Source organism: Hakea prostrata, chromosome 4 (assembly GCF_041222555.1).
Source record: "Hakea prostrata isolate BN-2017 chromosome 4, UWA_Hpros_2, whole genome shotgun sequence".
Lineage (NCBI taxonomy): Eukaryota > Viridiplantae > Streptophyta > Magnoliopsida > Proteales > Proteaceae > Hakea > Hakea prostrata.
The window spans coordinates 15,225,264-15,249,679 of record NC_142603.1 but is presented as its reverse complement, the minus strand read 5'-3'; the positions used below and the strand labels follow the sequence as shown (position 1 = coordinate 15,249,679).

The window sequence follows — 24,416 nt, the reverse complement described above, 5'->3', positions numbered from 1 at the left end:
TAAATATGTGATGAAAGAATATTTTTAAAAAAATACAATAAAGTAGAAGATTCACATTCTTAAGAAACCGTGTTCCTTTTCAGTCTTTATTGAAAAATTTTCTTATGTTGAAAATTGAAATGGTATATTTTATTTATCTTGTCAATAATATTTTCAATATTATTAAATGGCATGAGATAGTGGAAAATTTCAAAGATTGGAATAAAGGAAGTGAATGTGATTAAATTTAATATAAATTTTGTATTTAATTTCTCAAATGGTAATGTCATTCAACTTTAAGTAAAATTCATTTCTTCCAGATAATGATAACTGTAGTTTTTTTTAGCATGATTTAAAAAATGAGATGAACAAAAATGGATGTTTTAAGTCATCTTAATACTTATATGAATTTATTTAGATATGGGTATTTAATTTCTAATAATAGAGACTATACAAAATATCAGAATTGTTTTATCCCGTGTGAAGGCTATATGCGTGTTAAAGTTACATGTTGCTTGCAATTTTAGATAATATTCTTTCTTATTCTTCTTTTTTTTTTTTTTTAGCCAAACACAGAAAATGCATTCAAAGAAACAAGTCTAAGGAAATTTTCCCGGCAGGAACACAACACAAAAGATCAAGACCTCTAGGTGGTTGCATCCACCAAACTTTAGACATGCCTAAACAATGGGCTCCCCTAGCCAAGAAATCCGCTGCAGTATGCTCTGTTTTATAAATATATAAGACTTATGTAATCATTAACATTCATGGCGAGAAGTAATTTATCTAATCAATGTAAGTATTGGCTCTAAGTTTTGAAATTTTTCACTCATTTCAATGTTCCTTATTGTAAAATGGGATGGATGGATTTCATTGCAATATATATATAAATTAAATACTGAAGTATTATTCATTTCAAATTTGAAAGTTAACTTTTGATTTAAGAGATTGTTTAGTGTTTAGAAATCAATTTGAACATAAAACTTAAAATGGACTTAAAATGGATCTTAATTTTTTTTTTTTTAAAGAAATGTAATACGATTTCAAGGTTTTGACCTGAAGTATTAATAAATAAGAAAAATTTTATTTGCTATATTGTGAGGAGCATGGCCAGATATAGAATTGTCTTAAGCCATTTGAATCTGATGACAACTCAACGAACCATGTCATCTTTTTCAAATGCAGTTTTTTTTCTTCTTCTTCTTGGATGGTTGTTTCAGTATATTCTAGAGTTAGCTGCTGTATTTTTAAGCATCATGGTAGATAAATTAACCGGTGCACCGACTTCTTCGCTATGTTGGTTTCAATTCTATAGAAGCTACGATTAGATCTATGTTGTCTCCCTAGAGCTCTCAATAAATTTATTATAGAAAAGGCGAAGAGAAGATTTTATCAATTGTAACGTATTTATTTGATGCTCTTTAACATGATATAAAATATTTTATTGGGTTTGAGTATCTCATATTTTGTGAGTCATACATTTATAGTTTGGTTGTCAAAATCTAAGTGACCCATAATCAATCTTGTTACAAATACAACTAAATTATAATTATATGAACCTGATGAATACAAGACTCATCCGAAAAGTTTTTTTTTCACCACTTTGCAAAAGAAAAAAATTACCGATCACCCTAAGATGCATGTATCTAAATTAATAAAGTGCATAAAAACAAAATACTCCATGACTTATCCAACAAGGAATAGGTCATTGTCAAAAAAGGAAAAATCAGCTAGAGGTTGAATCATTATTCTGAGAACTGGTCACGAGTATTTTTATTTTTTAAATAAAATTTATATATACATCCATTGGGTCTTTAAGTTTTATTTATTTTTATTAGTTATACAACTTCCACAAGGTTCTATTACCACTTCTTTGGAACCCCCCCCCCCCTTCTTTTGTTAGCATATCAATCTTGGATGACCCAAACAAATCCATTACCTAGTTGCACCACACTTGATAATCACGCATTAGTAATTAGTCATATTATAACCAAACAATATGTTATCGGCTTAATTGATTCATTCTAGTGTATCAATCTAACATGAGATAGGTTAAAGGATTTGAATTAACTTGTTTCATTAACATTAGATCTTTTAGCATGTTAGTCAAGTATCTAACACTTTTTTTTGGAATGCTAACATAATAGTAGATTTGCTAGCGAAAAAGGCACTTTCGATTTGAGCCCTAAAAATTGGCCCTGTTCACTCAATGGTTATTAGAGGTTTCCTCGGCCACTTCTCAAGTTTGTTCTCTTGAATAAAATTCTGGGCTGCCAAAAGAAACCCTCCTTAGTCTACATAAAAAAAGGCCCAATCCATATTTTTAATTTTTGGTTAGAGCCCATATACATTAGCAGCTTGGCCATGAACAGGGTGGACCTCGGAGACTCTCAGGCTAATGGGAGCCTATCCTGGGCCCTGCCATGGGCACCACAACCATTAAAAACTTAGAAGTTTTCTTCCAAACAGAGTTACTGACAGACGGAGCCATTAAGGGAGCCCCCGGATTTTTCAAAATTTATTTTCATTCCTTTAATATTTTAATTTTTATGTTAATTTCTTTCATTTTTTATATTTTTTTTTCTCTTCTCATATATGAAATATCACTATTTGCCCCCCTTCCCTTTCAATATTGAAAACAATTTTTAAAGGTAAAATAATGGGTATAAATGTCACCCCTAGTGAAAAACTAAATCGTTAAACCCTATTTATTATCCATCTCTTATCTCTTACATCTTTTCTTCCTATTTATTGTATTCTCTTTCTATAAACGTGGATTAAAGGAAATTTTTGAAAAAAAAATCTTATTAGATATTCAAAATGTAATTCTAATTAGAAACCAACTCTTCAATCCAAATTTATTCTCTCATCTCTCATCTATTCTTTCTATTTATTCTCTTCCGTTTATTTCTTTCTATTTTTTTTGGGTAGAATTCTGTCTTCCTATTTATTATTCCCTTTCTATAAGCGTGGGTGAAGGGAAATTTGGGGAAAAATCTTCTCTACAATTAAGTACTCTGTTTCTCAATTTATTTATTATTTATTTTTTTTCTCATTTGTTTGTTATTCTTTATTTTATTTTATATATTTTTTATTTCTTCCGCAATTTTTTGTTATTTGATTTTATATTGTGAATAAAATGGCAATAGTTAGTAAAGTAACTAACTACCATTGGTTTGCATCTCTTATTTAAAAAAAAAACTTTGGTTTGCATATAACTTTTTAGGGTTGAAGTCATGTATATTAATTTTTGTACCGATGCTTTAATTTACCTATATCTTGTTGAAAAAATGTACCATTATCAATAATTTACCTATTTTTGTTAAATATGTGTGGGTCTAATCCTTAATATTATAAAATAATTCATAGGTGGGACCCCCAATGGGTCTTATAAAGGCCCACACAGTATGTGTGGCGAAAAAGCATTAGTGCTTTCCCAATCTGGACTTCCATTCTTCGGCCCCCCATATTGAATCCTGGCTCCGCCCCTGGTTACTGCATTGGTTCTGAGCTATATCATGACCAAGATACAATCTCTTACTGTTTCATCGATCCTTGTATTAATTTCTCAATTCATATATGTGATTGAATTTGGGAATAATATCTTTTGCTTGCTTGGATTGGTGGTAAATACTAGGGGTGGTGGGCACTTGGGCAAGCTGTTGGGTCTGAGCCCAAAGGGCTTGGACAGAAAACCCACACAAGCATACCTTGAGTTGCAGTTGGGCTTGGGCTATAGTATTTTTATACTCATAAATTAACTACCTTCAGGTTTTGAATCGGAGTTGGGCCAAGGATATCCTAAAGTTGGGATTACCATAAAAGAAAATGTTGTCCACGGCATGGTGTATGATTGTATGCTAGTGTTTCTTATTTGAGGGTAGATGTCATTTCTTAAGAAGGATCAGATAGAGACATGGGAAAGCCCTAGCATTCTTTCCTTTTTCTTTTTTTTGGGGGTAGAAAAAGCCCTAGCATTCAAGAAACACAATGAAGTGAATGAGCCTGGTTTTCCTTGACCAATATGGTGAAAGAAAGTATCTTGTTCATTCAATCAGACACAAAATGGCAATCTCATTATTTGAATGTTTCATGTTTTCACAAGGGTATTGTGGTTTCAATGTATGGTGTGTTACTAATAATGCATTTGGTAATTTTTTTTTTCTTTCTATCATTGTCAAACTAGTCACAAGGACTGAGGTCTCATAGGAGACCTATTTGGACTTACTGTATCTATATAGGAGGTTGTCACAAATTATGCTAAAAGCACGTCCACCATTTTTATATGTTTATGTGTTGAGAGATCATTCTTAACATTCTTATATCGGCCCATAATATGGAAATTCTAGTTTTAAAACTTGTTATTTAGAAAAAATTGTCATTAAAGATATAAAAGAACAAACCATTTTAACAAACACCTAGCACCCATTTTTCAATTATCATAGAACAAAAGAGTGTCATAATTATTCTCCAATAATGTTACCCAATCCATATAGGGAAAATTTCATAGACCTCCCAAAATGTCCCTTAAATTTACACAACAATATACTTTGTTTGCAAATTATGTAAGTCAGAATTATATAACTTCATATTTTATGAACTACTTGTGACTTCACTAATTCCATCTTTTCTTTATTCGTCTATAAGTTCCTCATTCTTACTTGGTTTGTCATTTTATAGATATCCAATAATACAATTAATAAAGTTAATAATAAAAATAATACAAGTAACAGTATATTTATTATTTCTTTTAACCAATTAACCATTTTAATGGACAAGAGAGTAACTTGCCAATTCGAGCAATCATGAAGTGTCTATACTCTTAACCCGTTACATCGGAATATTCCAGAAATTTTTTCATTAATATTATAACATATGCTTGTTAAGGGGACTAATATTGCAGGAGATCCACACGCAAAGAAGACAAAGAGGAGATCAGAAACAGGAAACGTGTGGTTATATCCAACCCTTTGAAGTTTGAACTACTAACACACTTCCACACTTCCACCAAAGTCGATCCATATGCATGTACTTGTTGAATAGTATTGCCATGCAAAAACACGTGGAAAGCCATTGACCTCAGCTCATTGACGAAGATAACATAATGAGATAGATAGACACTGGTTGTCTGGTTGGGCTCGGTTCCATCCATGATTCCCTCAATTCCATCTTTCTGGGTTCTATCATCATCTAGAAATCACAAATCAAAACTACTGCTGCTGCTAGCTAGAAGGTGTAGAAGAATGTGTATGCATGCCTTTCTAAGTCTGGTGTTGTAGATAAAATAAATCTCTGTGAGGTTCACAAGTCAAACAATTACTTGGAAGAGAGGAAACTCATTTTGTCAATTGTTGCGGCAGCAAAGCAATAACCAGCCTCATATATGTTCTGTTTTCCACACTGTTGATGATTGTAATGATGATGTTGGGGATGATTGTCTCTATCTCCATCAACTTGCAGTTTATACCACTGGATGTGGAAATAGAGATGACTTCTTTAATAAGAATTCTATCTTAATGGGGTGAGCTAGCTTAGCACTTGTGCATCATCAGTAGAACTGTAGAAGCTCCTTCAAAAGCTTTATAGAGTAGAATTTTCATCCATGTCTTATTCTTTTTATTTTATTTTATTGGAGATACATATATTTGTCAAGAGACATTTGAATTCATGTTTGAAACTTAGGGTAACGGCTAAAAAGCTTTTTTGCATAACTAGAAATAATTTCAAATAAATAAATCAATAATACAAAAACTATGATGAAATATCAACACCACCCTCTGAGTTATCCTCTAATATTAATGGCATCACAAGAGAGTTCAAAACATTTATCATTATTCATTATCAACGAGTTATTTCAGTTTTTAAAGATAAAACTACCCTTTAAATAATGAGATATATCAAATTGAATTTATCTATTTTTCATTTACTTTACTCTTAGTTATGTGAAAGTTTTAGGGATTTCAAATAAGTAACAATCGAATAATGAACAAAAACTATGTTGTAAAAATCAAGCATGAATCCCTGTCACGTTTTTAGTGTATCCTCTAATATTAAGGGGGAAATCACAAGAGAGTTCAAAACATTTATCATTATTCATTATCAACAAATTATGTCGTCAAATAAATTTTTGGATGAATTCAGATTAAATTCCACAACCTTTAAACTTAATTTTAGAGATTATAACTCCTAGAATTGAATTTATCCATTTTCATTTACCTTACTCTTAGTTATGTGAAAGTTTTAATTAATCTTCTTGTTTGTTTACATGGAAAGACTAAAAATATCTTAAAAGTTGATGTTTTGATTGAGTTGATTCTTTGCTTATCCAATCGAAGGTAATTGGTTACCCAAAATCGAACAGGGCTATGACACTAAGTAGAAAAAGGATAAATAAAAACAAAATAAGAAAAAAAAGTCAAAGCAATTGTTACGACATTATCTTATGAACACTTACCTACAAAAGTTCATGTAAATTATATGAGTTGTTATCTTCTAAAAATTCTCTATCTACTTTCATACAAGGATCGAATCTTACAATATAAATATTCTTTCGAATCATTTTCTCGTTGAAAGTAAAAGACATGTGCATCTACCTTGTCTAGCTAGAACTTTATTCGTCTTTTTTATAAAAAACTTCTCTAAGTCTTACCATAGCTGGTCCACTACTTGTTTGTATACCATTAGTTCAACCATTTTGACTTGGATTAACCAAAGTGGTTGGGATTTATTTAAAATGTTTGAATTTTCATTCTTAGAAATTCAAATGGTCTAATCAGTTTTGTTGTTACAAAATTACAAGTTAAAAAGAAAAAAAGAACAAATTTTTTTCTAGGGGAACACAATGCTTTTGTGAGAGTGTGTGGATCAGGTTCTTGCCTAAGAAGTATTCACGTTTTAGAGCTGTCAAATTTGACTTTGGTAAGGGATAGAGATAATGTGGCCCATATGCCCATGGATTTTCTACATGAGTTATTGTATGTAATGTGGACATTTGGAGGGTTTGGAAAAACCATTTTATTAGTGATTCCATCACTTCAATGTGTTTATCTTGTTTCTCCTCAAAATAAAAGAACAAAGGTGTATTTTCCATATAGGTAGGAGAGAAATATACTCATCAAAATGTTGAGAATGACTTGTTTCTTTTAAGTATAAATTTATTCCCTCACTATGATGTATTAGTACTATTAGATTGGAACAATATAGATGAGGCTCCTATTTTCTCATAAGAATGTCTTGGGGTTTCCTAAACGTATGGAATACAGTCTACACGGTTTTGACTCCTTAATTGGAGGCATTACCGTAAGTTTTAATTTGGGAACTTATCTATAGCTTAAAACTTTGTTTAGAAAATATCATCGAAGTGTTGCTTAGTTGGTAATGACTAGCACATCTTATTGAAGAGGTCAAGAGTTGACTTTCCCTATAATATATATAATACTTCCTCCCCTATATGTACAAAAAATTCTCTTATATAAAAAAAAACTCAGTTTGAAAATTTAATAAAATAGAATTAATGAGTCTAAAATTATATTTATAAAATAATAAATTAAAAATTTTATTATATTATTGATTACAATGTATGCATATAAATCTTGCAATTTTTATGTGTAGCCTCCCTCTTTGTCAACCATATGATTATTAAATTTTCATCATGAATCACGTTTCGTATTTAAAACCTTGGGTGGGGGATTGAAAAGTCAACCAAAAGTATAAAGTAGTTTATCAATTACTACATGATGGTTCATAAGAGATAGAATACATCTTATTGAATGAACAGATTATACAAATGATACAGAAGATGAAGATAAGTTCGATGATCAATTAAAAAAATCATAGTGCAATGGGTATATATACAACTAAAAAATATTTATTGTATAGCCCTAATAAATTTACTTATCACAATTTAAGAATTATTATAGATACAATTTGGTGATCTTATGCATATTGTATCCTATAGGTCAATGGTAAAACGTAAAACATCAAACGTTGACAACTTCAAGATCTTCGTTACCCTATTGACACTTCAAACCATTTAAATTAAACTACAAGTTTTCATTTACAAATTAAGATTTCTATCTTTTCTGGCCCTTAGGTATTGGTCTAGCTTGCTTATTACATTTGGTGCATTTAAGAATTCATGGAAGGGTAATGCTTTTCTCATGAGATCAATTTATTATTATTATTATTAAAAGATCATTTATTAATTCAAATTTTAAGTCAATTGCTTGGTGACTTGCCAATAAACATAAAAGATAGTAACTTAATTATTATATTATAGTTTTAATAATTTCATAAATATCTTGAAGGTATTGCATTGGCACCATGATCACCTAATTTTTTTTTCCCAGTATCATGTTTTATATTTAAAATTTAAAAATATTTGAAAAGTCTTACTCTTTGTAGAAAATAATATCGAAAAGTCAACCTCAACCTGAAAGTGATTTACCAATTACTAAATAATAAGTGATATAAAAGTGCATTCAATTCCAATGATATTAGTCTACAAGTAAAATTACATGCATGATCCAATATATAAATACATGTTGTATATAAAATTTGTAATAATTTTTTGGTAAAATGAATTTGTAATTCAAACATGTCTTTCTAATTAAGAATTTACTATTTGCATGTAATTTAAATAGAAACTCAAGCATTCGGATTTGTAGTACAAAAGCAGATCGTTAACCCTTGAAAAATTTTCCTTTATGGTAAAGTTTGCGACTCCAACACCTCAAGCCATAAACAATTGCAGTATTCAAAGTATGAATGTTGAATTTTGTAGGAAAAATTACGTGATTAGTTACTTTTAGGTTTTCCGTTACGAAAGTAACCTAGAAATAGTTAATCACGTAAAAAAAAACTTAAAAGTAGTTAATCACATAATTTTTTACACTTAATCATCTCTTTTGTCTTAATCTTTATTTGAATATTTGCATTCAGTAACAAAAAAAACATTAAAATATTTGGAACCAACTAACATAATTCAATATGATTTTATAGGAAATGGGGTAAAGTAACCAAAATTAAGTAAATAAAATTCATAAAAACTGATACAATAAATGACAACCAAAAATTTGAGTACCGGCTCAACAGTATCTGGAAAGACAAAGCCATGTGATATGTTTTCGGATCTTTTGTGTTTTTGTTTAATTGGATTGTGGTGGCGAATCTCTAGAGTTGTTTTGTTTTTTAGTTGGATCGGAATCGGTTCAGCTTTTAAAACTTTAATTGATTGAAGATGAAACTGATCCATCTGACTTTGACTTGGGATTTAAGGTTACAAAATCCAATCGAATCAAGTGGATGCAAAATATATGAATCTAAAATTAACAAAAACTAATTTGAATCCAAAAAAAATACTAATTTTTTTTGGGTTACCATGTTCATTTGCGCCAGTTTGCGTGTACTTTGACTAAATCTTCAGGGGAAACATTTTGACGAAAGTCGAACCCACGATCTCTTTACTAAGAGGCGTAGGTCTTACCGTTAAAATAAATCTGCCGTTGACAAAAAAAATAAATTACAATTAGCTTTCCTTTAAACTCTATCTAATCTTAATACTCGTCGAATACAGATAATGATATGAATCATCGGATTTGTGGTCTCGGATCGTCGGAAAGTCAATCACGTGTTTGACTTTAATTAATACAATTTAATCAGCCAGCCGGCAATAAAAATTGATTTACTGATATGTTTAAATCAAGAGTATATCAACTGCATCGAATGTAATTTGATTACCAATTTAAAAACCTTAATTAGGCTATAAATTATGGTAGATGCGTTGCTCATGTTTAATCAAAAGCTGGCAACAGTTGACCATTATTGCATTTTTATGTTATTAATAGAATCAAAATTGATATGGAATTGGATTTTCCTGTTTCCCGCATCCAATCGCTTACTTTTCTCATCGGGTTTTTTCAAAATAGAAAAACGCTAAACCAAACGACCAAACATTTCCTGTATCCAAACATATGCACGTGCATTATTTACTTATATTAGTCTTTGTTTCTCAACAACCATGTTTGAAATACTCTCCATGTACGAAACACTCGGTCCAACCATAGATCGGCATCAGATCTTCGGTTTTGTGGGGTCCACGTATCATGTGCGGCTGATTCGATTAGTTATAATATCATGATTAATTATTCTTCTCGGCTAAGCTGGCTAAGCATCAACATCGAAATGTCGCTATTACCCCCCCCATAGCCATAGCCCATAGGTCACAGCCTCACAGGGGTGCGAAGAACGAGAAAGTAATAAAACAAAAGAAAAAGCAAAGTTTTTCTCTTTTTCTTCTTTTTATTTTGGGTTGAAAATTTATGATTGGTCGAGAAAAGAATCTCCCATGTGAGTTGTAGTTGACAATTGACAGAACTGCCTTATAACAAAAGTCTTCGTTTCCGAGTAAAGACGAAACACCACTAATAAAGACTGAAGACTTAAAAAGAGAGAGAGAGAGAGACAGAGAGGTGGGAAGGTGGGAAACGGGCCCCACCTATAATACCCTTTACTGGGGCCCACCGAGGAAGGCGCGCAAGAAATTCTCTGCCTTTGGGGCCTCGGTTGCTGTAGGTCAACTCTTACCTCTCTGGCACCAACTAATACAAATCTCTGAATTTACCGACTCCCGGATCGGGTGGTATGGGTCCACTGTTTGACACTTTGACCATATCTATTGACCGGCTTTAGCAAGTTAAAGATAACGGTCACCTTATAGGCTCCAGCTTTGATCGATAAAGAGTCGGTCAATGTGGAGACTATTTTTTACTGAAAAGTCTATAAAGCAAAATCAGCGTTTTTATCTACTCCAGAAGTCTTAATAGTGTAGGAGACGAATCAGAACAAAATTGGTGACACGTGTATGGTGATTATTTGATGTAGCCATTGACTGCAGATGGTAGAAGCGACAGGTCAGTTGTTTAGGGCAACGGGCAGAGGAACGGGCAGATCAGTTTGACTCGGAATCAATCTCTCTTTATTTTTATTGAATAAATTATTATTAAATCTTTCGCTCTTCTCAACCTCCCTTTTACTTTCCTCATCTATTTCTTCCCGTTCCCCTCTCCATTCCTGGAGAGAACAGCGAGAGCTAGAGAAGGAGAAGCGAGGGGTGAATTTTTCCTCAGTTGAGAGAAGAGCGGAAGAGCGAGAGAGCGAGAGAGAGAGAGAGAGAGAGAGGGAAAAGGGGTGATCTTGTTGATGGTCTTCTGCTAACATGGCGGTAGAGCTAATGGGTTACAGGAGCGATGCGTTTGCAGCATCAAGAACAGAGGAGAATGCAGTGGAAGAAGCTGCTTCTGCGGGGTTACAGAGCGTTGAGAAGCTCATAAAGTTGTTGTCTCAGAGGCAGCAACAGCAGCAGATAGAGCAGGCGCAAGCTTCGTCTAACCCTAAGATGGCCATGGAGATTGACATGGATTACAGAGAGGTTGCAGATGTAGCTGTAAACAAGTTCAAGAAGATGATTTCGTTGCTGGGTAGGACCAGAACCGGCCATGCTCGCTTCAGAAGGGCTCCGGTAGCTTCTCCCCCTCAAAACAGCCCTACCACATATGAATCCTCTTCCATGGCCCAGTTGCAACTGCAACAGCAACAACAACAACACCAACAGCAACAACAACAACAACAGCAGGAGGAGGTGAAGGAGAAACAATCATCTGGGTCCAAGGTTTATTGTCCCACGCCGATCCAACGGTTGCCACCTCTTCCAGTTGCTCATCAGAGTCAACATCATCATTACTTCCAACCCAACAACAATTCTAACCTTCAGATGACGAAGAATGGTATACTCGAGAGAAAGGAATCATCAACCACCATTAGTTTCAGTGCCTCCCCTTCTATGTCCGCTGCAACTTCATTCATGTCTTCGTTGACCGGAGACACAGATAGCAAACAACCTTCCTCATCCTCGACGTTTCAGATTACACATCTCTCGCAAGTCTCTTCGGCCGGTCGCCCTCCTTTGTCTACCTCTTCGTTGAAGAGGAAGTGCAGCTCCTCCGACGACGGCGCCGGTAACAAATGTGGAACCTCTTCTGGGCGTTGCCATTGCTCTAAGAGAAGGTTTGTTTTACTCCTCCCCTTTCTTTTTTCAAGATTCTTTTCCCTACTGTTCTGGATGCTAATCGTAGAAAATTGAAATCCAGAAAAAGGGTCTAAAATCTGTTCAAATCTCTGATATACAGGAAATCAAGGGTGAAGAGGGTGGTCAGAGTCCCTGCAATTAGCTTGAAAATGGCCGATATCCCACCAGACGATTACTCATGGAGGAAATACGGACAGAAGCCGATTAAAGGATCCCCACATCCAAGGTTTGTAAATTTCCTTCCCTTTGGTCTCCCCAGTTCTTGTTAGCAGAGTCAAACCCCCTTAATATGTCTCTCTCAATTTCATTCCACCTGAATCTTACTAATTTACTATGATTAGCATCTGGCTGTGTCTCTCTACCTTCCCAATTGTGGCAGATTAGTCTACTATTTTTCAGTCTTAACTTGTAACGACCGGGTTGACTCTGTTAGCTGCTGCAAATTTAAAGTCTAAATTTTTACTGGTTGTTCTTATGTTTTGTTTGATTTTGGATTTCTTCAGGGGTTATTACAAGTGCAGTAGCGTAAGAGGTTGCCCCGCTCGGAAGCATGTCGAGAGAGCATTGGACGATCCGTCTATGCTGATCGTCACGTATGAAGGCGAGCACAATCATCCCCATGTCACAGAGCCAACCAGTCTTATTCTCGAGTCTTCTTAAATTTTCTTGTTAGTTTCATCCCAAAACGGAGAAGAAAAGAAACCCAGATGCGGAATAGTTAAAAAGGCAGAGTTGGAAGGAAGAAAGTCAAAAGAAACCCATAATCCGAGCAAGCTAAGAATATCATGGAGCAGAACAGAGCAGAGCAGAGCCCGATGAGAAAGGAAAGTGTCATGGAAGAGTATGTATCCAAATCTCGGCAGCTCCAACTCTATAAGAGAAGACTAATGGGGTGGGTTTGCTCTGTTGAATTCCTGTACAATATGGGATTTCTTTGGGGTTATTTTTCGCTTTGTGTTTTTTAGGTGGTATCTAATCGGATCATCGAAGTCGAAACTTGAAACTTAGAAACAGAATGAAATGAGAAAAGTTGCAGATTGAAAGAAAGAAAGAAAGAAAATGGATGTCTGTGTTGTTTTACATTAGTGATTGATTGATTGATTGATTGATTGATTGATTGATTGTTGCGAGCCATTGACAGTGCTAGTGGTTCTCCGTAGTCTTCTCATGTCCTTGAACTGATCAATACGGTAATAATTAAGAAAGAAATACGGAGAAAGCAGGGAAGTAGGGTGAAAGAAAGAAAGAAAGGGAAGGGGGGGGGGTTTTGTTTCTATCTGTTTGGTCAACGAATTGGTTGTTCCTTTGTTGGATTTTCTATTTATTATTATGGGTGATGGGTGATGGGGTGATGGGGTGATGGGTGAATGTAAGTAAGGTATCGTGTCAGTGTGGAACGGTTGACGAAGATGTCTGTAACGTGACTGCTAATTTACTTATTAGGGGTTGGGTGGAGAAAGTGGGTGAATAGATGCTTCTGGTGGTGGGGACTGGGGACTGGGGACTTAGATATATAATATAGTGGAGGGAATCGATAAATGATAAAATAAACCGAAAGGAAGAAAGAAAGAAGTTGGACTTTGGGCCGAATATATATATATATATATCTGTAATTTTATATGGAGGTTTTGGAGTTTTATTTTGATATCGTATTCTATATTTCTATGGGGTTGGACTTTTGGGGAGAGAGAGATATTTTTAATTTTTAATTTTTAGTTTTTTTTTATGTTAAAGTTGGGTTTGGACGACTTTGAAGGCAATCCAGATTCGAGAGGAGGAGGAGAATAATAAGTAGCGAGCTGGCAAGTCAAAATAGGCGGTGGTGGTGTTGATGTCGATGATGTCGCGAGTCCCCCACTTCTTTTCTTTTTCTTTTCATTTTGTTTTGTGTTTGTAAGTCCATGGATTTGATTAAGAAAACATATTCGTATATTTCAAATCCCAATTTCGAATCTTTTCAAGTTCGAGGTACAAGTAAAGTAGTAAACAACAAGTGAATATTATTATTATTTGTTTAGACTTCAGACATCAAAGATCTAATTTTCCATTTGGAAGTGCATCCCAAGAGAGGGGGACGGTGGTCCATTGGTTTCCCCCCCCTCTCTTCTTTAGGTTTACAAATGAGTGAAAATTCTGGTCAAGTAAGTATTGCTGATGTTGCTGCAAAAATTGCCGGTGAGCAAACGAACCTGTAAAAATGTGTTCGACCGGATGGATTGAGGAGCGTCTCTGACAATCAAATTAGTTAAATATCTAACTTCGAATGAAGAAAGCAAGTTGTTGAAAGTAAATAGCTAATTAGTATGATTTTAAAAAATGTACTTGACAACCGGTGAGGGTATAGATATTGAATCTGGATCCTCACCCCGTCGGGGTAGCACAGAGTGCTCTTCGACGGGTTCCTGACCACACAAAACGTGGGGCCCACGGGTAAAATTTAATTTTTTTTTTTGTGTTTTTCCAAAAAGTGTTTTTCACTGTGGGCCCCACTGCTTTGTGTGGTCAGAAACCGTCGGGGAGCTGATCCGGACTCATAGATATTTATAGTTTGGGAGAAGTTACATTAGTTATGTAATGATTGAGTTTGACTTGAATTTTGTAATTAAGTCTTGTTTGTTGAGAGAGAGTGTTTAACTTGCATTATGATTTTTGAGTCCGACCTGGACTCTAAGATCAATTCGATCTTCCTAATTTGATTAGGATTTCCATCCCTAATCTTAAGGGGCTTGGATGCTACTCAAAAGACAAATGTTTCTAGGCACACCTTGGTTCATTCGTGGTCCGACCAGGACTTTGGTCGAACCAAAATGGACCTGGTCGGTTGTTAACTTGGCTCAATGGATTTACCCATATCAGGTGCGTTACATGAGATGCTGGATCCCAATTTGTTGCTGCATGGTGTTCTTATGCACCTCATATTCAAATGTCGGAGGTTGAAGCTATTAGAGATGATCTTTAGTTGGCTATGATTCTTGGTATCCAAAATTGTACGATTTTCTCGGTTTGTTCACAGGTGGACTGTGCCTCTCTTGTCGTTATTGATGATATTCTTAGCTTTAGACCGTCTTTCAAGTTTCAATTATGTTTCCTTTAGTCAGATTAGTGGGTCTTCTAGAAAAAGGTTTTCTGAAATTGAAAATGCCTAGAACTTCTTGGATTAACTTACCTTACTTTCTTGTAAACTCTTCTTTTATTGACTGAGGAGATGCTCCCTTGTCTCCTTTTCTCGATGAATTCATAATTTTCTTCCAAAAAGAGAGAAAAAGAAAAAGAAAAAAGAGAGAGAAGGTGTAAAAGATGGAAACTCAAACTAGCGACTTTTTCAGTCTTGTTAATCTACATTGAAAGCGACAACCACTATACTAGAAGCACGTTCATACATGCCCTAACTCACATACATTTTCGCATTTTGAATTCTAATGACAGATTTCATTTCCCTGCGAAACTTAGGTATGTTTATAAAAATGAGTTAGTAGACCTGTTTATACTTTATGGATGGTGTAATAAACGCATGAGTCAAAATTTTATTGGAAGCTAATTAGCTAATCTTTTATTTACCACGAACTCACTAAGGGAGAGACACTTAAAAAGCACAAATCCATTTGTTAACGATAACATTAACAAATGGTAATGTGATTTGGTGTCACTAAGCATTTGGATTATGGAAGTTCCTTTACAAAGGTTGAAAAAGAATGAAGTAACGGGAGTTTCTCTTTTACACTTCACTTCACTACTTGTTTGTCTTGTTGAAGACTTGGACAGAGAAAAAAAAAAAAGGGAGTCGTTGTTGTGAAGCACTAAAGTAAAGTTGAGAGAAATATAATTAGTAGCAGTGGACAAGTGGGTTAAGCCGTTTGAGAGCTTTATCAATCACATATATATAAAACAAAACAACATCTCTTTTATAGAATAAAGTTAGGTGAATTTGTCAACTCTTGGAATTTAAAAACTATAGGTAGGCTACTTGACCTACCAACTTGTGTTGAACCTATTTAATTGCCAGACGCAGTAGCACATAACCATATCAGTTGCCCATATTGTTACACAATTAGGACCGCCGGAAATAAATCACCATGAATTAAATTTGAACTACTTATGATAAATGATCTAGTTTTCGTATGAATGTTCTGTCACAACTTTTCTTAATTTTTAATATACGGGGCTAATTATTATTGCTCCTTTGTAGTATATAGCTTTATTATTAAAAGAATATTGCTCCCTTAAGTTCTAATAGTGTTAACCAACTCTTAAGGTTGAATGTTTAATGTCTATTTTGCCATTTTATAATTAAGAAAGGCATAGATAATATTCTTCTTATTTAGAAAAAAATTATATGAAATAATTTTATATATGTATTTTTATCATTTTAATTTCAAAAAAAAAAAAAAGTACTCTAATCTTTTCTCTCTTTCTTTTTGACTAGAAAAGAAGATTGTTTAATTAGATTTAAGTTTTTCCTAATATTGATGATAATAATGTAATTTAATATAAAGTGTAAATAAGTAATATAAAATTGTAAGGTTAATTTGAGATTTTTAAATAAATAAAATATGTCACATCATCTTTTAACTAATGAAGTTTAACGATAGGGAGTAATAGTAATTACTGGCAAAATTGAAGGCTGAATTAGTAATTTCAAAAAGTATAGAAGATAAAGTAATAATTAAGCTGTAGTACAGGGGGCAATATTAATTATCCTTAATATTTTAAAAAAAAATATTTACGAAACACCCAAATATAATTGGTGAAAAATATATACATCCCAAATTGGCAATTTTTTTTTTTTTTTTTTTGTTAGAAGCATTAATTAGTTATCAGAAATGACAAATATATCTTTAGTTGTATTATTTTATATCTTATAATATAGAATAATAATTAGAAGAAGGTGCAAGAATTCATTGAGGAAGAAAAATAAATAAATTTAAGATTCTATTTTAAAAATCGTAAAATCACAAAAGATTAAATATAATATAGGAATTATGAAATTATCTACTCATGATTTAACAAAATTACCCACAAGATATACTATTGTACAAATTTAAGAGACATTTTAAGGGGTCATTATCAATTTGATATAGTTATGAAGTATCCGTACCAATGTCCTTAAAATTTCCCTTAAGTTTTTATCTTTGATTTCCAAATATAACAACCACATGATTTTTTATCCCAAAAAAAAAAAACCAAGTTTACCAAGCAGTTCTCGGCCCAGGCCTAATTGTAAATGGGCTGGCTTGGATCATCGGAAGGCCCAGTATCATTGCTTAAACAAATTTAAATTTGCATTGTATTTCCTTTTAATTTTAATGAAAGAAAAAAAGATTCATTACTGAAAACCGTAAACAGATTCATTTGGTCGGATGAATGGAGAAGGTCAGAGTAAAGTTGATAAACTTTTTTCCTTTCTTTTCGACCCCGGTTCTTGTTGATGAGCATCAAATGGTTTGGTAACTCTTGTGGTCCTTTTCAAAATTGATTATAAAATAAAAAATAAATGTGATGTAACAAAATGAAAATTATTTGAAAAGTGGTCTCTGGAAGGATATGCTGAGTGTTGGATTACCTGGATTTTTATTTGTAGATTTGATCATAATTTTGACTCCAATAAATGATATTTATGATCTAATTCTAGTCCATCATTTTGAATTTTGGATCCAACAACTTAAAATGTAATGTGGAAACTTTGATTTAGCTAGAGAAATCAAATAATCAACTGTAGATGAAGAGAGTTACAAATTTTAGAAAATTTGAAATCTAGAAAAAGGTCTAAAATCTGTTCCCAATTTTGAAAACAGAAAATCAAGGGTGAAGTCAAAGTCCTTGATTTTCATATACACCAAACCATAGCACTCCAAATTTGATCTACCACTTGCATATTACTAGAGCTCTTAAAATGACCAGAAATAAAGTCTATATAGTTATGAAAAGAATCTCCTCTAAAGAGTGATGTATCAAGCTAGAGGGGTGACAAGTGCCAACAATCCCTAGCATGCTTGCAAGAAAATAAGGCATGACATACAGTTTCTGACACATATGAGGCAAAGAGGGGTTTGAGCTCCTCCCCTATGAAAGAGAAAGAATTACGGATGACTAAGGCCTCATGTAATGAATGCCATAGAAAATGCTTAATCTTTGGTAGAGTAATCAGTGTGCCAAATTCTATTCCAATTAGAAGTATATATATATGTAGCAGAAGATGAAGCAATGTTCCCCTAGAGTCAACCAAGGCTAAGCACTGACAATAGGTAGATTTAAGAGTAAATCTGCCATTCTAGTCTTATACCAAACCCAAGAACCACTAATGGTTGGAGAAAACATTGGTTAAGGAAATAATGGCCAACACATCAAGAAGGTTAAATAAGGAATTCAATAATGGCATGTTCCATTTTAAGGTTCCCCAATCAATAAGTTCATGAATCAACCTTGGACCCCATGAATGAGGGTGGCTATCAATACACTCAAAATGGAGTAACGGCAGTTAAGGGTCCTTATGTATGAGGGTATCCATGTCATTACTAACATTCTTCACTAACCCCTGTTTTAGGACATCTCGACCCACTAGAACTCTTCTCCAGCCCTATGAACAATTGTTACTAACTCCCACATCCAAAAAGGGTTGGTCCTTAATATATTTGGCAATCATCAGTCTAAACATCAAGAATCAAAAATTTTGATAAATATCCAGCTTTGTTTGACCAAAAAGGGCTTTATTAAAATATTTACCATCACGAAAACCCAACCCCCCCTTGCCCCTTTTGTTTTTGCACAAGGTATCCCACTTCACCCAATTAATGCCCTTGCTTTGATCATTTTCCTGCCAGTATTGTCTAATTTTTGAGTCCTTTTGTCACACAGTTCATTTGGAATTTTGAAGCAAAACATGACATAGATTGGGAGGCCAAAAGACTATGGCCTTGCTTAGGACTTCCTTCCCCGCTAGGGATAAAAGCCTCTCCCTCCAGCCAGCAAGTTTTGAGGCCAGTCTATCTAAAATGAAAAAAGAAGTTTGAGTTTTAGACTTACCAATGGAAGAAGGTAGCTCAAGATAAATACCATCTGATTGTACCTCTCTAACATGTCAAATATAATCAATATCAACTCTAATAGCAAGTGGGATCTTAGTGCTAACAAAACTGCTTATTTATCCAGATTAATATGCAAACCTATCACCTGCTCATAGTCTTGCAAGATAGATGTTATTTGGGATGTACAGAAAATAGAAGTAGGAGCAAATAACATATTATCATTAGCTAAAAAAATAAATGATAATTAATTTCAGGGACATGGTGTGCAATCTTAATGCTTGGTAAACTAGGAATCTCCTGATTTGACATTAACCTCTGGGATAACATCTCCTAGCAAAGAATAAAAATATATGGGCTAAGAGGACAATCTTGCCTTATACCTCTCTATGGGACAATCATCTTAGAAAGGGCTCCATTGGGTTTTATTTGATACTCCACCATAGTGACACACTGCATGACTCAATGCACCCATCTCTTTGCAAAACCCAATCGCTTGAAGGTATGTTCAATGCAGGTCTATTCAGGTTTGTTATATGCCTTACAAAGATCAAGTTTGAACGCCATGTAACCATTCTTAGATTATGATCTCTTAAGAAAGTACAGTTATTAATGGGCTAGATAAATATTATCCGATATAGCCATCTGGAACAAAAGCATTTTGGGTCTGATTAATAATGGATCCCAAGATGGATTTAAGTCTATTAACCTCACATTTAGCAATCATTTTATAGGGAATGGTACACAAACTAATGAGTCTAAAATGAGACACTTCCTGGGGATTGGGCTTCTTAGGTATAAAGGAAATGATAGTTTATTCAAACTCTTCAACACATACCCCCCTCTCCCAATTAAAAATGTTGAACTCCCTTGATGAGGTCTGATCCATTAATATCCTAATGCTTCTGGAAAGATCTGGCTGTTAAGCCATCAATTCCAGGGTCTTGGTACCTTTTATTTGGAAAAAGGGTTCGATTGATTTCATCAAGGGAGAAGGGTGTGCAAAGCTAGGCATTGTTTAGAGTTGTAATGCATGAAAGAGAGGTAAGTTAAAAATCATGTGGGGGTTAGGGAGAAGATGTAAAAATGGAATTGAAGTGAGCAAATTTTAGAGTAAAATAAAGATTCGTCTTTAAGCTAACTCCTCGAACTATCCTTCAACTTCTGGATAGTGTTTTTTTGTCTTTTATTGGCGATAGATGCGTTGAAGAAACTTGTGTTATGAACCTCTTCTTATAATTAACCATTGATCTTTAGATCGTTAACACGAGAATTTCTCTTCCACCAACAATTGGACCTCAAGTTATCTTCAAAATCAAATTCTTCCATAGCCAAATCATCAAATGGGGGTTTTTGTTGACATACTTCAAGTAAGTGGGTTAATCTAGGAATTTCAAGAGAAGAATTCTGAAGTTATAAACACTCCAATATTTTTCTAAAACTAACCACTTGGCCTGGAAGTTTAGGTCTCTCACCCTTTTTTTTTTTTTCTTCCTTTTTTCAGAACACAATATGTCATTAAAATTCTCCAAAAACAAGCCAGGGGTTTGCTCTGTTCATTCCCTGTACAATATGGATTCCTTGTTTCTGTTTTTTTGGCTTTCCTTGTAGGTAGGTTATTTAATCTTAAAAGTTGAAACTTGAAACTTAGAAAAAGAATCAAATGAGAAAAGTTGCAGACTAAAGAAAAATGGATATCTATTTTGACATTATTGATTCTTGTGAGACATGGACAGTGCTAGTGGTTAGCCTTAGGCTTCTCTTTTCCTTCGGGTGGGTGGAGAGGAGAGAGAGAGAGAGAGTGGGTGATTAGATAATTCTACTCGGTGGGGAGTAGATGCAGTGGGGATAAATGATAAAATAAACCGAAAAGAGAAAGAAGTTGGACTTTGGGTCGAATATCTCTATTATATATGGAGGTTTTGGTTATTTAATTTGAATCCATCTATCGTATTCTATCGGGGTTGGACTTTTGGAGAAGAGAGAGATAGATATGAATATCTTTTACATCGTTGGGTTTGGTGAAAAAGCTTCACTCTTACGAAATTTTCGACTGTATGATTTGAGATTTCGGTCGAGATCTCATGGTTGGGAATGTCTCGCTCGAAGGATTGAAGCAAGGTCCTGGGTTTGGAAGACTTTGAAGGTAATCCAGATTCCAGATTCAAGAATGACAAGCACTAAATAAAAAAAATAAAATTTTTTTTTTTTTTTTATCTGCTTCTGTGCTGACAAGCTCCCGTATGATCCAATGTACTATTGGATATTTGACATGTGTCTTATTCTGATCCTTGGCTGAACATTCTTCCAACCTTAATCATAATCTCTCTTTCCAATAATCTTCTCTCTCTTCTTACGGATCTGTTTCCTCCACTTTCTTTGTCAACTCCGAAAGTCTCGTCACCACCACCTGCAATACCAAGGAAGTAAGAATACTTGTGTGTGTGGTGAACTTCCTCTTCTTCTTGCATTTTGGATGGATCAAACTAGGATTGACCAACAAAGGAGAGTATTTGCTTTAGAAAATCATATCACGAAAGACAAAAGTGAAAAGTGAAGAGGGATAAATTTGGCTTTGGAGTTACCCAAGTCTTTTGGTAGAAAACCCCATTGATGAAGCACCATCTCTAAAATTTTTTCCTTTCCTCTAGTCTCTTTGAGATAAAAAGCAATCCTCGTATCAGTGTACCATTAAAACGGCAAAATTCTCGATTAACCCATCCTCTAACCTCATTTACATAAAAAAAATAAAATGAAAACAATACAAAAGATCAGAATTTCTTCCATCTCATTTGGTTTTGTTAATTTTTTCACCTTGCCTACTTCCAATCAATTTGGGTTTTCAAGTTCTATTGCTCCATCGAACTCTCAAAGCCTAATTCCCATAGACCCTAATAGCCATAGAAGAAGAAATTTTCAGAAATAAAATTAGATTACAACAAGTTTTATTAGAGATGGATCATGGAAGAAGGGTAATGGAAAGGGTTTTTAAAAAGGTGATGAGACAGATGGGCTATATAAGCCAAAGATGGAGATGGTGCAGGAGACGAGAGGACAATCAAGTGAGGAGAGAGAATAGGTTAAAGGGATCAAACAAGGGTTAAGGGTTGGAAGAATGCTGATCGTTGAATTTGAATGAGCCAAGTGTCGAAAGTCTAATGATTAACTGGACCAAACATGAGCCTGTCAGTAAGTAAGTACAGGAGTGTATAAAATTCCTTGGCTGACAGCTCCAATTGAATTGAAAGAATGGGCTTCAGGGAAGTGATAATCCAAAAGTGGGCTTGTGATGACATATTAGAATGACAAGGACCAGAATTTGAAATCTAATGATATAAATCTCTTTTTCCTTTGAAATTTAGTTAGACCCGTTTACAGGGGACCCATAAAAAAATAAGAGTCTGGATTTTATCGAAAGTTACACTTATACCTAATCTTTTAAGGCAAGCCAAATTGGCAAACGTTCTCTTTTTGTCTTAGAACTATTAATTAATTATCGTAAATAACAAATATACATTTAGTTATATTATTTTATATTTTATAATATAAAATAACCTATGGATGAAGAATGAGAAATTTATTTACGAAGAAAAATGATAAAATTTAGAAATTTATTTTACAAGTTGAAAAGTCATAAGAAATTAAGGACAATACGTGAATTATGAAATTATTTAATCATGAGTTAACAAAATTTAGTACGGAGATATACTATTGTGCAAATCTAAGAGATATTTTGAAAGGTCATTGTTAATTTGGATAGTTTTAAAATGTCCGTACTTTTTCGCCAATTGTTTAGGATGTACTGAAAATTTCGCTTAATTTTTTTTTTATCATTGATTCTCAAATAAAGAAAACACATATGATTACCAAGCCCTTTTCGCCCCGGGCCTAATTATAAATGGGCTGATATTTCGTATGGGTTCTATGGTTAATGTGATGAAACACCAAAAGCCCAGCTGGAACTTCCTTAGTGCAAAGAATGAAGTTGGATATCAAAAGGCCCAGAGGTTCATTGGTTAAACAAATTTAAATTAAAATTTTTTTTATATATTTTTGAATTTTAATGAATGAAAAAAGATTCATTACTAAAAACTGTAAATAGATTCATTTGGTCAGATGAATGGAGAAAGGTTAGAAAAAACACTTGGAGATGTACTACAGATTTATTTCACTTGAGTGAAAGATGTTACGAAAAAGGGGCTAATTCAAAGTACTTTTAGAGTTATTTGTCTGGATTTGAGGGCTTTTTGGTATGGACTTTCGTTCTTTATTTTACTAAAAAATGAAAAATGGTTTGGAAGCTCTTGTCTAAAAATTGATTAAAAAATAATAAAAATTTATTAGAAAAAATGTCTCCAGAACAATGTTGAGTGTTGGGTGAAGTGTTCACCATGCCTGCATGAGGGTGTAAATTCTTGCAAATTTGTTGTGTAGTTGGTTTGGTTTCATTTGATGAATTATTTTAACTTCCAATGGTGATTCCAATAAACCCTAAAAAAATGTAACTTTGATTACTCGGATTTGTAATTGTAGTTTTTGATCGTAATTTTGACTGAAATAAACGATTTCTTTGATCTAATTGTAATCCATCACTTTGAATTGAATTCAACAACTTAAAATGTAATGTGGAAACTTAAATTAGATGGAGGTATCAAACAAGCGACTACAAAGGAAGAGAAGTTAGAGGCTATAAATGCAAATGAAAGAGGTGATCAAAATTCTTCCCAACTCCAAATGGTTGAAGGTTATGAAAAAGCTCAAAGCCATATGTTTGAAAAGATAAATCATACGATTACCAAAATCACGAGCACATGGAGGATATAATGAACGTAGAAGGCGACAATGAAGCTAAAGAAGACTGGACCACAAAAGAAAGAAAATGGCCCCAAAAAAAGAGGAAAAAAACTATTATGAGAGACAAACGTTAAAAAGCCAAAAGATGTAGGGTTGGTTGAGTGGTATGATTTCATATTTCATAGTGGAGAGGTTGTGGGTTCTCGACCCTTGCGGGCAACATTTCATTTCCAGTATTTAAAAAAAAAAAAAAAAAAAAACCTAGATCTCTTTTTTCGAAAGACAAGAATATATTACTCTGATTAAATTCCGAAAAACAACAGCATAACCCTACTACATGTTTTATTGAGTTCGATATAGAACACACCAAAATTAGAAAAAATGGATTTCTTTCTACTAGATATCAGCTTCTACGATATCAGCTTTGAAACTTCTTCAATATCAACATACGTAAATTGGAATATTGAGAGAGATACTTGAAAACTTGTAAAGATCCCAATAAATTTTGAGAAGTTACAACCAAGAGGAACCACCAACAA

At 33.7% G+C, this 24,416-nt stretch overlaps 1 protein-coding gene across 1 annotated transcript; it reads left to right on the top strand.

Annotated features, from left to right (window-relative positions):
• The first annotated feature begins 11,015 nt into the window (after positions 1–11,015).
• LOC149018124 (putative WRKY transcription factor 7) lies at positions 11,016–13,272 on the top strand. Its single transcript, XM_089152445.1, has 3 exons — positions 11,016–12,042; positions 12,165–12,290; positions 12,568–13,272. The coding sequence occupies exons 1-3, from the start codon at positions 11,195–11,197 to the stop codon at positions 12,722–12,724; spliced, it is 1,131 nt and encodes a 376-aa protein (XP_089008571.1). The 5' UTR covers positions 11,016–11,194; the 3' UTR covers positions 12,725–13,272.
• Positions 13,273–24,416: the final 11,144 nt, after the last annotated feature.